The 14268-nt window shown below is 37.8% G+C and overlaps 1 protein-coding gene across 4 annotated transcripts in view; it reads right to left on the reverse strand.

Moving 5' to 3' along the window:
- CLCN3 (chloride voltage-gated channel 3) overlaps positions 1–14268 on the reverse strand; it is a 72710-nt gene that overhangs the window by 5389 nt on the left and 53053 nt on the right. For all 4 annotated transcript variants that reach the window (XM_018070919.3, XM_018070907.2, XM_018070913.3 and 1 more), the window contains 5 exons: positions 11795–11875; positions 10034–10579; positions 5922–6108; positions 4190–4588; positions 1670–1886 (listed from right to left, as the gene is read on the reverse strand). In XM_018070919.3, coding sequence (XP_017926408.1) covers positions 1670–1886; positions 4190–4588; positions 5922–6108; positions 10034–10579; positions 11795–11875 — 1430 coding nt within the window. The remainder of the gene's footprint in view (positions 1–1669; positions 1887–4189; positions 4589–5921; positions 6109–10033; positions 10580–11794; positions 11876–14268) is intronic.

Genomic DNA, 14268 nt, shown 5'->3' on the forward strand with positions numbered 1-14268 from the left:
AGCACCAATTTCTGCACAATCCGATCTGGACTGGAACCAGTATGCTGATGTGTGTCTTTATGTGGTTATATTCTGTTTGCAGGAAATTTGCCAAAATACAAAATACTCCTTGATGTCCACAAGGCTATACAAACCCATGGCTAAATATCACCAGTACTAGTATTTATGATCTGCTCTTGTTGTAATGGACAGGATGCTCATGGAATATCACAAATTTGTAAATTGAAGTAGTTTAATAAATATTAAACTTGCTGCTACTTTACCATAAAATAGTTAAAAACTTATAGTAGAGTTTGACATAGCTTTGCATGATGAAGCTTTCTTTAGAGCCGATTTTAACATCAACCACATTCAACCACAACAGAAATTGAGAAAAAAATTATCACAGTAAATATTCTTAAGTTCTATCAATTCAAATTTCCAGCCCAAAACAAAAATAATTGCATGCCTGCACTAACTTCTGTGTGTCAGATCATGATATCCTTTCCCTACCAGAGAAAGGCTTTTAAAGTCATTTATGCTTCTGGAAACATTACTTGCCATTCCATACAGGGATGCATCAAAGAAAAAAAAAAAAGCAGGAGAACATTTAAAATAAATTTATTTTAAAATACATCTGAAAAAAACCACTTGGAAACCAATGCAATATTTAAATATTTGCCATTTATACCAGCAGTCCTTTGGCCCACAGTAAAACAAAAAGTCCCACCCATATTTCAGATTTCTTGTCCCATGGCCATTGATCCTAAACATGTGGATGAGCAGACAAAGTTTCACTCCCCATGTGCCTTAAAAGACATGCTAAAGGGAAAGTAGGATATTATGGTAGGAGCATGTTGCATGTCAAGTGTTTAATGCAAGAGATACAGGAAAGCAGAATGGCAAAGGAATAGCTGCACAGGAAAAGATCATGTAAAAAAACCGAAGAGTAATTTAGATAAGAGGCAATTATAATGAACATTTATGTTTCCATGCCTGAGGCTGATTTATTTAAGGGTAATCACAGGACTACTCCCTATAGTCTCATTTACAAACATTCTAAATCTTAAAATTACTTTCCTGAAATATTTTGAATTGTAGAAGCAAAAGTTGCAGATTGAAGTTCCAGAACTAGCAGCAGTTATTTAATTGTTAGTATTCCAAAAACAAAAGCTTAGTGGTAATCGCCATCACTAAACTCCAGAAGATGAGACATTGACTGGAACATTTTCTTCCTTTTCCTCCTCTTTATGAACCCAGATATTTGTACACGTTCAACAGCTGCTAGTACATTGCATGTTGCCAGAACACAGATAAGAACAAGGAAATAGAGGCCTTACGCTGTGCACCACACAAGACTAAATTTCTGCGAGACAAGTTTTGTCTCCTCCTCCGCAAGCAAGTTGCATACATCAAACTTGATGAATGGCAGCTAACTTTTAACAGGACATGGTAAAATTACTAAAATCATCTGCCTGCTTACTCGGAATACAAGGGAGAAGTAAGAATTTTAGAGACATGCTACAGCACAGCGCCTTCTTAATGAACAGTTGGGCTTCTCAGTTGCAATGCCAAACTTACGGGTTCAAATACCGTGATCATGGTGTATGTCGCGGTTCAAATAGTCTCATCCTGAAAGTGAAAATTACTGTGTTAACAAAATGAACAGCATTGCTGCCACTTTACTCACCCGTTGTGTGTTACAAGGCACTGCCTCAGACCCAGCTTCCGGAAAATATCCACCACTATTTCCATTGGTGTGTGGTCTGTCACGGTGAAAGGACTCATATCAAGTATGCTTCTAAGCTTCAAAGGTCGAGGGCTTTCTGCTGGAAGCGATGGGGTATGCTGGGCAAAACAGACCCTGGAACTGCCAACAATCCCTTCCTGCTTCTTTCTAGCACTTTCTTTAAGAAAAAGAGGGAAGGGGGGAAAAACAGCAGAGGAGGAAGAATTTACATTTTTGGAGTAAAGTAAGTTAGTGCAGACAGACAGATTTATCAACAATACCAGACTGATGTTAGTGATGCTGATATTCTGATCTATGCTATTTCGATGTGTTTCCATAGCCACTGCTTTATCCCCAAAAAGTCTTTGTGCAGAAATCACAAAAGCTATCTACCATTTAGCTTTAGTCATTCTTTGACTACTACTTTTCTCATTCCAATAAGTAACTCTTATTTACTATAAAGAGGTGGAAAGGCGTAAAAAATAATATGCAGGAAGCGCACAGACAGCTGCTGAAGAAACTGTCAACAATCTCAATTGACAGCTCCCCTGTCATGATTCCAAGGGCTGTAATTATTATTGCTTTGAAACCAAAGAATTTCTGACCACTCTGAAAATGTTGCCTTCTTGTTTATAATGAATTTATTTCGCTTTTTTGTGAACAGAATCCTCTTTCTTTTCATGTGTTCATCACGCTGGTGACATTCCCTCCCATACTATGGACTATTTCACACAATCATAAAATCATAGAATATCCTGAATTGGAAGGGAGTCACAAGGATCTTAAAAGTCCAACTCCTGACTCTGCAAAGGACCATGCCAAGGATCTCACTACGTGTCTGAGAGCCTTGTCCAAACACTTCTTGAGCTCTGTCAGGCTTGGTGCTGTGACCTCTTCCCGGAGAGCCTGTTCCAGTAACTGATCACCCTCTGGATGAAGAACTTTTTTCTAATATCCAACCTAAACCTCCCCTGATACAACTTCAGGCCATTCCATTGGGTCCACTTACGGGTCAACAGAGAAAACAAATTGGTACCTGCCTCCCTGCTTCCCCTCATGAGGACACTGAAGACTGCAATGAGGTCTCCCCTAAGTCTCCTCTTCTTCAGGCTGAACAAACCAAATGACCTCAGCCACTCGTTGTATGGCTTCCCATCTAGACCCTTCATCATCTTTGTTGCCCTCCTTTGGATGCTCTTCTAAGAGTTTAATATCTTTCCTATATTATGGTGCCCAAAACTGCACACAATATTCAAGGTGATAGATACTGCCCCAGTGCAGAGCAGAGTGGGACAATCCTCTCCCTCGACTGGCTGGCAATGCTTTGCCTGATGCCCCTCAGGACATGGTTGGCCCTCCTGGCTGCCAGGGCACAATGACTCAAACCAGCCACAATGCAAACAACTTGCACTGTACAATCTTAGCAGCCGACACGAGTCTTTCCAGTGAAAGTGTATTATTAGAAGAATGTTCTGCTATTTCCCCATTTACTCAAGTAAATGCAAAATTAAACGAGTATATAATAATTTATATATGTCTATAATAATTTCCAAGTTTTGGACATTCACATATGTCCTACATAATGTAATACCATTGTATTTACGGTATTAAGACCATAGGCAAAAATTTTCCTGAAGTAAACAGTGTGGTGTACACAAAATATATTTTAAAAAACTTTCAGGAGACATTTGTCTCTTTCTCAGGTGTCTTCGTTAAAGAGATACCTCTCAAAAAAATAGTAGGTTAAGATGCAACTTTCATCACTGATTTCATGCACCAAATGTTACAGTTTTGTAGCATTTTCTTACATGACAATGCTTTTTTTCCCTTTGATTACGGTAGCATCCTCAGAATCCAGAGAATTTTTCTTGCTCTAGTGTACCAAGCATTGTCACAGGTATCACACAAGTGCTAATACTCACTCAGAGAAAGAGGGCCCAAACAGGGCTTGTGTGCTCATGTGCCCAGGGACAAATTTCCCATTACACAAACAAATTGAAAAATAGAAACCTGAAATAATTAATATTGCGCTTATCTCTCCATAAAACAATCTCAGTTGTTATAATGACAGTAGATAACATACTGTCAGAAAGAAATAGGATATACATTTAAAAATTACTCAGACAGTAATTCTCACAGAATCCTGCTGGTCTAAAATGAGAAGTACTCAATTTTGAAGAAGAATGTTAGTGTAGCATCACTTGAGGAAATGAGATACTATCAAAAGCCTCAAAAAACCCAACAAAATATCAAATTAGATGATGTTTTGGCCTACTTGAGTATGATTTTTGTTTTTATGACAGGAGACAAAAAAAGACGAGCATTTTCTTAATTTCAGAGCCTGCTAATGAAGATAATAATATACTTAATAAACCTGAAATAAGTCTAGAAACATACAGAGTAAATTCTATTTTAAATATCAAATGATATAAAATAATTTAAATTTGCATATATAATAATGCAATACTGGAACTTAATTACCTATTGCAATAGTTAAATCTCTTCTTAGAGCAAATCCCACCAGTCTCTGTGATTCTTTTGACATAATAACAGGAAAACCATTATAGCTGGTTTCGTTGATCAAGTTTTCTATGTCTTCAACTGTCATATTATCCTGTGTCAGAACTGCTAAAGGTGGATCGCTTCTTCGAGGTCTCATAACATCAGCAGCCAGTGTCGTGTGAGTAAATTCTTCCTTTGCATCCAAGAAAGGATATCCATTCAGTCGGATGTGTGCCTCATAGATGCCTTCCCTACCAAAGGCATCTCCTACCCACTTACTGGTCATGACTGCAGCCATAAGGGGCACAATATATTCCAGCCCTCCTGTTAGCTCAAAGACAATAACTACCAGGGACACAGTCATCCTTGTCACACCACCTGCAAGAAAAACGGTAGCCAGTAACATTCTAGTATCAGATAATTATGAATTTAGAATTTCCTGACTTCCTGTTGAGAACTACAAACACAATTTTGCCATGAAAAGTCATTTGACAAACATCCTTCTGTATAATACTGACAGAAGCAAATGGAGAAAATTTACACAAAACTTCTAGAAGTGAAAAAGAGAGTTTCAGGGAAAACTCACAGAAAGGGAGATAATAAAGGGAATTGGAAAATATGTACAGTTAATTATTATAAACTAAGACTAAAACTGTGTCTATCTCACACCACATCAGGGTTAAAAGGACTGTGAAATGCAAGGAAATCCAGTAAGATAAGAATTCGAAAAAATAATGGAATTAATGCAGGAAGTCACAGGTAGCAATTCAACAGTTATGTTGTCCAAAGAATTAGGAATTTAATGCTGTTGCTAACTCATAAAACTAAAGAGAATTCTGAGCTGATGAAAAGAAAACTTTTTCTTGGACAACAGAAGACAGGGATTGTATTTCTCTTTTTGTTAGCATTTAAGATGGTTTTTTTTTTCTGCTAAGGTTTCTGATGCCACATCTTTATTCAGTAAAAGAATATGATCTATCTTTCAATGCATTCAAAAGTGATTCAAGTGGAACTATTAAAAAACAAAACAACCTCTCCAAAACCTAAATTTGTTTCACACGTTATTTGATTGCTCAAACACACTTTTCGTTAAAGAAGAGGTCCACTTTTTGCAAAATCTGTACTAACAGCTTTTAAGTTTAATTTCCAAGGCAACTAAGTTATAAGCTAGGACAAGACCTTCAAAAGCCCTCTCCTAGTTTAGGTGCCCAGCTTAAAAATCTTTCCATGAAGTGGATTTTCAACACTTTGTAAACCAGATTTGTTAAAAATGCATTACACACTTCTGAAAGTTTTGTTTGGATTATGAATTTCAAGAACAATTTTTGCAATTCATGTAGATGTGGCAGCTGATCACATTACTTCTAACAATTTTAACTGTACTTGACCCTGTAAATGCTCTACTTCATACATTTCAAGAAACTGATTTTTCTGACTGATGTAGTAATAACACCTCTTTATATCAAAAAGAGAAAGTAAACAGTACTACTTAATTTTTCTATTTCTCATCAATTTAGATTTCATGTTATTCCTCAGATCCTTGTGATCAGAGAGTCTTGTGTAGCAACGTGAATGTATTATTCTGAAGAGGGAAGTCCATAGAAACAGGTGTTTCAAAACTGCCCTGTTTATATCTCCTTTAATTTTTTTAATAATTATTTTGATGTTTGAAAAAATCAGATACTTATTTACTTTGTTATATTTTACTTACCTAAGCATGCAGCAGCACCAACCATGGCGTAAAGACCAGGTGTAATACAGTCAGCTCCAACTTCACACCACTCCTTGAAAATGAACCAGTCATGATGGTAGTATGCCAGCTGCTCCACTGCAATTCCTACAATCCGTCCTGCTATTGCTCCAATTGCCATACTAGGTATGAACAACCCAGATGGAACCTGCAACAGAATCAGAACTGGTGTCATGCTGCTAGGAACAGACCTGACACATCGCTTTACAAGTAACTTTTTTCTTCCAAAAGAGATGCAAATGCTCAAATTGTCAGGTTAAAACCATGTAAGGTGACCTTGAAAGGTTAGTAAAACTTAACAGAATGCTATTGATATCTCTGATTGACCTAATTAGCTAAAATCATTTTATGACCATACTTGTTTATATTTTACTGTATTTAAGAAAAAAATCTATCACCTACACAGGACCACAAACTACATCCTCAGTGCCAACAGCACAATTCTTACCATATGCACGTCCAATTTGAGCCGTGCTACTAGTACTGAAGTGTTCCTTACTATTTCCCATCTCCCTTATTACTTCATGTTCCTCAGAGTCAACATTCACTTACTGAACAGGACTGCCCTTCCTAACTGCTTCCTGACACTGCTAAAAATTAGATGGCTAACTAAACAGGTGATTTTTAAAAGAGGCTTTGCTTACTATACTGCCATTTCCTATACAAAGGAGTGTATACAGAATGCTAAATACACTAAGAGAGAAAAAGGCAAGACAATTCCCATTGCAAAAAGGAGCTAACACATTAGGTTAAAAAAATGTTCCTACTGTCATTTTAGTTACTTAAAATGTTTTTCTGCTATTAACTAAAACCCGAAAAGGGCACGAAGCCTTGTAACACCAACATAGCTTAGTAAAATATTATTGCAAACTTGCTTTTATCAGCAGCTTCATAAAGAGTAAGTGTTCATCTCAAAAACTGTCGTTGTGTATCTTCTCCTTAGCAAGCTAATCTTTCCAGAAAACATACTGGTGCCTAAATGTCTCATTAAACTGGAAATGCCCACTGCATCTCCTCACAGCATTTGTTAGCATCAAAGTATTTTATATTGTGACTGAACTACAAATCTGACTACAAATGAGGACTAGAATTTTTACTTCATCTAAATGCACTTCAACCCATCAACCTGTCAAAATAATGTCATTAAAAAACTGCACTCCTGGTGTAACAAGACAAATCATATAATTTTTCTTGTACTGTACAGCTGTGAAATTTAAGTATTGTGCAATTCCAAACTACAGATTTTTGCTGTGGTATTCAATAGCTAGTGCAGAACCATATTTCAGTCACTATTATATTTTGTCTACATTTATGGTTGCAAAGATGATTTCTAAGCAACAAACCAAGTAGAAACAAACATAGTAAACTTTGTGTTAGAAAGCCAGCAGCACAGGTTTTGAGAAAAAGTTTAATAATCCTTCATTCCCATCCTGAATTACCTAATATTTCAGTGTTGATAGAGGTAATATTCAATGCTATCATTTTAGTATAATATTCAAATTGTACATTTATACCCTGCTGTTATTGCCCACAATTAATTATGCATCTAAACCCCTTTCTAACTGTTAAAATCAAATTTTTTTCCTGAGTGAAATTCCTTCTTGGTGAACAGTACAACAGTATCCCAAAAAACCTTCCATGTTTCCAATATAAAACAACTAAGTAAATCTTTGAAATTGCCTCAGATTCTAGTTTGCTACAGCAGTATGCTGCATAAATTAAGTCTCCACATGGAAATTGCGTCCAAATTGTTTCTGGTCCTTTGTTAACGTAACTTTTTTATGCACTAGCTCCTTCTCCTCTTTCCATCGTGTGAGGATAATTGTTACAAGACTAACTGCAACTATGATTTTACAGCTGCATTCGTTTGCATAAGCCACTGGATCACAATCACAAAGTGAAGAGGAATCTTCACAGAGAAGGAGCAAGGAAAAAAGTTAAGTTCTTCCTTTTCTTCTCCAGTGCTTGCCAGCCTAGCTCAAGTTATACTACAGAGGAAAACATATGTTCTGTGGCACATGTATCATCTTTGAAACAAGCAAGGATCAGAATATGGGTACAACTTTCCACTTCTTTAGTAGTGCAGTTGTGCACCCCTCAGGTTATGAGGCAAAGGTGGAATCCCACCCCAACTGTTGATCAGCATTTAGACACAGTAATGAGTCTACTGATTGTAAGCAGTACGGTATACATACAAAAGCTTGAAAGGAAAAAACAAACCAAAACAATCCAAAAAACCCCAAATCCCTGCCATATCAGCCTCCTGGTGATGCTTTTTCACAGCAGTAAGAGCAGCAGGAATCACCATGCGCCACTGGCAGCAGCTAAGTTTCTTTGCTTACCTCACAGGAAAACAGTTCCTGTGGGGAAAGACATGTCTGCAAGGAACAGACATGGAGAGCTCAGAGTGTCCTTTAGAATTATTTAAATAACAAAGTTTTCTTTTTCTTTGTTTTTAATTCTTAATTTGCTCTTTTTACAGAGATAAAGCTTAAAATGTAAATAAATAACATGAGAGTGACATCCCTTCTCCAGAACCTGGCTGACATTCTAACCAACCACATGCTTTAAAGCTTAAAAAAAATTTATGTAGCACAGTCCCATCAATGACAGCAGCATGACTCCTTGCCTATTGGCAAAGTAATGAATATATTCTCACAACTTCACAAAAATATTTCCACCACGCTGAAGTTCTGAGAAAATGAACCAAACCCAAATGAGGTATAAGCTCTACCATTCTGTGAACTAGTGAATTCAAATACACACAGTGTGACCCTGTGGTGACAACCCTGTGAGACAGAGCCAGATGCACATGAACACATGAATAGTAAAAGAAAGTCCTAGATATAAATGAAATACAGTAAGTGAATACAAAACAAAACAACAGATTGGAGTTGTCATGTCATAGAATAATGTCTGAATTTTGGACTTATGGAAGACTAACATTTAAAATACATACAATGGATTTCTCTTACCCATCAACCAACATATGGAAAATAACTTCAAATAGCAAACTTTTAAAATATCAACACATGAGAAACATGTTACTGTTCTATCAGTTACAGAAAAGTTAAGATTGAATGTGACCACTCCAGATTGTCTACTATGCTCAAGCAGGGTTAACTACAGCAGGTTGCCCAGGCTTGGAACCAATCAGGTTATATTTCCAAGGATGTTCTCTGGACAACCTATTCCAACGATCAAACACGCTCACAGAAAGGAAGTGGTTTTTTATGCATGGTGTTACATGGAACAGCAATGTAAACTGAAAAGTTAAACCCAATTTAAAGGTAAATCTGGTTTAGTGAACATTCTACAATATCTTTGCATTAAGACACGTTTGATGATGGAAAAAACTATGAAGGGAGCCTGACAAGACAGAAAATTATGAAAGTATGACAGTTATATGTCATTCAGAAAACAGTCATGGACTGGGGAAAAGCTGAAGACATCTCCAAAACAGATTTACTAAACAACCAGGAAAAACAAAAATTATGCTGCTTGTGGTGGAGAGGAAGTTCCCATTACAGTCACATAAACAAAGCTCACTTTCTCTTCAACACATGCAATACTGGAAAATACAGCAAAAGAAATCATCATTATCTGCCTTTAACATCCACAGTAATTACATTAATATGAAAAATGAGGAGAGTGGATTAAAAAAACCCAACCACCTACAAGTTGTTCAAGGGGTACAGTCTTTTCTTCTTCTCTGTAACAGGACTAGAGAATTTGAGTGATTATATTTGAACTCTGCTCTTGAAAATTTTAGAATCAACCCTATTGCTGAATCAGGCCACACAAACAGCCATCCATCCACACAGTTCCTGCTCCCTATTGCATTTAGCATATGCTTCTATTCAGCTGAACAAAGGGCTAATCTGAATTTAAATAAACTTAGTATTGTTTTCTACAAGACTTGCTTATTAACCAACAGTAAAAAGACCTTTTTTAAAAGAACTACACATAAAAAAAATCTATAAACAAAGCTGCTAGCTTTGAGAGATGGAAAATGAGAAAGGCAATAATTAAAAAATCACAGCAGATGATACAGCTATTGCATTCACACTTACCTTGATACCAAAGGTGAAGACTGTCATGATTATTTTAAATATGAGTGCTAAACACAACTGCCATATAGCTGAATAGACTCCAGTGCCTGCTGGACGGTCAGGAATATCATCTACTATTTTGCTTGCATTCATATCATTTCTGTAGTCACAGAGCGAGGAGGATTCTAACGGCCCACAGTCTGTGAAGAGCTCCTTAATAAGCTCACTGGTGTTTAGCCTTGTATATGGATTAGGAAATGCAATGACAGCTGTTATTGCTGCAACAATAATAACCTCCAGGACAGGATACTTCCCAAATTTTGTAGATTTGCGTCGACGACACCATGCGATATTTGCTCGGATGAAAAACGCTCCCCAGAGCCCACCAAATACTCCCAGAAGAATAAAAGGAAGCAGTTCAAAAAGGTACCAAGGAGTGTGATATTCCACATAAAAAAGAACTAGGCGGCTATTACCAAAAGGATTGATGGACCTTAAAACAAACGCAGCTACTAAAGCAGCAAAAAATGATCTCCATAAAGTTTTCAGTGGGAAATAGTAACTGACCTGCAAAAGGCAATACATGAAAATCATTAGTAAATCAATTTAAAAAAATGGAAAGACAAGTTTATGCATGTGTTAGAGCACTGCTGCTCACATGGTTTAAGCTAAAAAAAACGTACTCTTAGATTTTCAGTATTACTCCGATCACCTGGAGCACTGGCACTCCAGCACATCCTACATTTTTAAAAAGCTCTACAACAACTCATACTTGTATCAGTTTTAAAGTTAATACTGCAGCAGTATTGAAATGACTGCTGTTTTAAGACTGTTAGGAAATGATGCACAGTAATTTATGTTTATAGGCTGCTCTGTTTGTGTCTCTTTTTAGCATTCATAAGAACCAGGCTTTGTACTAGCTGCATTCTCAAATTTCCTGCTAATAGTTTCATCTCCTTTCAATCTACATTGAAAGGTTTCTGACAGATCTGTTATTTTTAGGAAGTATGATTAAAACAACAACAACAAAAACATCAAAGTCCTCAGAACATGCAATTTCAAACTTAAGCCCCACATAGCCTGATCTGAATTTCAAGATAGTTTTCTTCTGCATTTTTTTGGCAACAAAGGTATTTCTCAAAACCTCCTAAGGATATAACAAAATTATACATGAAAGAATATTTTGCTTCCTTTTTTAATTAATAGATTTTTAGTTTTCTTTAAAAATGCCAATGATAGGAATAACATTCTTATATATTTTGAAAATGACTAATTAAAACTAATTTAATATTAATTACTCTTTGGAGAAAAGAGTTTGGTTACCTTTCAGATCAGTTTTATAGCATATTTGCCCTTTTAATAATTATTATATTCAAATTGTGTTTAGTGTCAGAAACTTTAAGTAATGTTTAAAAACTTGCTTCACAAAACTGTCCAGTAAGTTTCTAAACCTCTTTCAAAATGAAAAATAACAGCCCTATTTATTTTTTTTCAGAATAAACTCCTAGACTGAAAAGATGCTGTATCTCTATCTGTATGTAAACTGTAATTACTAATGGACTCAGTCCTTCTCCAGAAAAAAATAACTGAGAATAAAGGAAAGCTGACATTCATCCAAAGAAAAGAAAAAATATCTTTAGGAGGACTCTTGACTTTGAAATGTGGGTCAAAAAATAATTCCCTTCTTAGGAAAGACTCTGCAGCTTAAAGGAGTCTGAGATTATTTATGCTAAAAGAGACTTTTTAAAAATATCTATCCTTCAGTGCCATCTCCTGACATACCTCCTCCAGACTGAAAAGGACTCCCCCAATTGGGGCACCAAAGGCTACAGAAACTCCCGCTGCTGAGGCAGCTGACAACACCTGGAAAAGAACAAAGGTGAGTGGTTTTTTGCAATTTGTTTTATGTTTAAAACATGAAGAACAGAATCTTACTACAGCTATCAGTTTCTTCTATGTTTCTGTTAAGGATACACAGATTTAGTAACAGAAAAGCATGAAGTAAGTGTATGAGAATGCTCCTAAGATGTGGAGAGTGGCCATAGCAGCCATCAATCATGTACTAGACATGAGAAAGCCAAGGAGACTGCTCAAAGTTCAGAGTTGAAACTAGCCAGAGTTGTGTCAGATGAAAAGAAGGTTTTTTTAAAATACATTAATAGCAAGAGGAGGTCTAAGGAAAACACTGAACTGATACTTGTTGAAGATGGACATCTGACTAATATGGATGAGGAAAAAGCATAGGCATTCCATGTTTTTTTTTCCTCACTCTTTTTAATAATACTGATAGACCTTGGGCTGCCTGGTACCCTGAGTCAGACGGCCACAAGTGTGGGAATAGTGACTTTCCATCTGTGGACATTGAAATTGTAAGGGGCCAGCTCTATCAGCTGAATGTTACTAAGTCTTTGGAGCCTGATGGGATTCTTCCCAGAGTACTGAAGGAGCAAGTGGATGTTATGGCTAGACCCCTCTCAATCATCTACCAAAGGTCTTGGGATCTGGGAAGGATCTGGCAGACTGGAAGCTAGCCAGTGTTAGTCCAATCAAGGGCATGAGGGAAGACCCAGAGAAATAAAGAGCTGTTAGCCTAACCTCCAACCTCCACAATTTTCAAGGAGCTGAGAAGACTATACTGGGTGCCACTGAAAGGCTTTTAAATAACAAAGCAATCATCAGGCACAGTCAACACGGGTTCACAGAAGGAAAGTCCTGTTTAACTAATTTGGTATCTTTCTATGATAAGGTCACCCATCCAGTGGACGAAGTGAAGGCTCTGGATGTAGTATTTCTGGATTTCAGTGAGGCCTTTGATACTGTCCCTCACAGCATCCTTCTGGACCAGTTGTCCAGCTGTGAGATGAACAGGTGAAGACCTGGGTGAACATCAGGACTCAAAGAGTTGTAGTGAAAAGAGCTACATCTAGCAGGCGACTGGTCACCAACATTCTGTTCAGTGGATGCAGGAGTTGAAGGCACCATGAGCAAGTTTGCTGATTATGCCAAACAAGGACATGTTATTGACTCTCCTGAGGGACAAGAGGCCTTGCAGAAGGATCTAGATAGACTGGAGCATTGGTTAATGCTCCATTGGTTAATTAGTAGTTAATGGGATGAAATTTAATGAGTCAAAATGCTGCACACCCAGGATGAAGTAACACCAGGCTCAAGTATAAACTGGGAGAGGACTGGCTGGAGAGCAGCCCTGCAGAGAGGCATCTGGGGGTGCTGATGGGCAGCAGCTCAGTGTGAGTCAGCAGCATGTCCAGGCAGCCCAGGGTGCAAAGCCCATCCTGGGGAGCATCAAGCATGGCACAACCAGCCAGTCAGCAGAGGTGACTGTCCCACTGCATTCAGCCTTGGGGTGGCCTCTCCTGGAGTGCTGCGTGCGGGTCTGGGCCCCACAGTTCAAGAGGGATGTGAAGGTCCTTGGCTGCATCCAGAGGAGGAGGACAAAGCTGGTGACAGGGATGGAAGGAGTGTCCTGGGAGGGCTGATTAAGAACATTTGGCTCGTCTAGTTTGGAGGGAAGGAGGCTGAAGGGCAACCTTATTGCTTTCTACAGCTACCTGAGGAGTTGAAATGGAGAGGGAGATGCTGAGCTCTTCTCCATCATATCCAGTGATAAGACGCATGAGAACGCTTTAAAGCCGTGCCACAGGATATTTAGACTGGACATTTGGAAGCATTTCTTTACTGAGAGGGTGGTCAGACTGGAACAGTCCTCCTAGAGAGGTGGTTGATGCCCTTTACAACATGCTTTAGCTTGTGGTCAGCCCTGAACTGGTCAGGCAGCTGGACTGGATGATCATTGTAGGTCCCTTCCAATTGAAATAGTCTATTTTTTCTACATGTGTGTGGTAAAGAACTCCATAAGTCACTAATATTATTCAAGGGACATAAATCGATGACAGACTACATAGTTTTTATATCAGTCCTGGAGATTTGCACTCAGCAGTCTTCAAGCAAAAACCCAGAAAAAGGACTGAGGTAAACTGAGATGAACTGAGAGATTAAGAGGAACTGAAGCAGCAAGTGGTCCTACAGCATCATGGATGAATTATGTTCAATATATGAGGATGGTTAGTGCTAATTATAACAATACTGTTTAAATTCCTTGCAAGAATACTGGCCCCTGGGTAATAGCCCTTAACACACCTGTTGAAGAATACACAGAGAAACTCAAACAATTATTACAGTGTTCTGAGATGAGCAGTTAAACCACAGTAAGCTAAATGATTTAAGAATACAGAGCT

Source organism: Manacus vitellinus, unplaced genomic scaffold (genome assembly GCF_001715985.3).
Source record: "Manacus vitellinus isolate BGI_N305 unplaced genomic scaffold, ASM171598v3 scaffold_0_pilon, whole genome shotgun sequence".
NCBI classification, from domain to species: domain Eukaryota; kingdom Metazoa; phylum Chordata; class Aves; order Passeriformes; family Pipridae; genus Manacus; species Manacus vitellinus.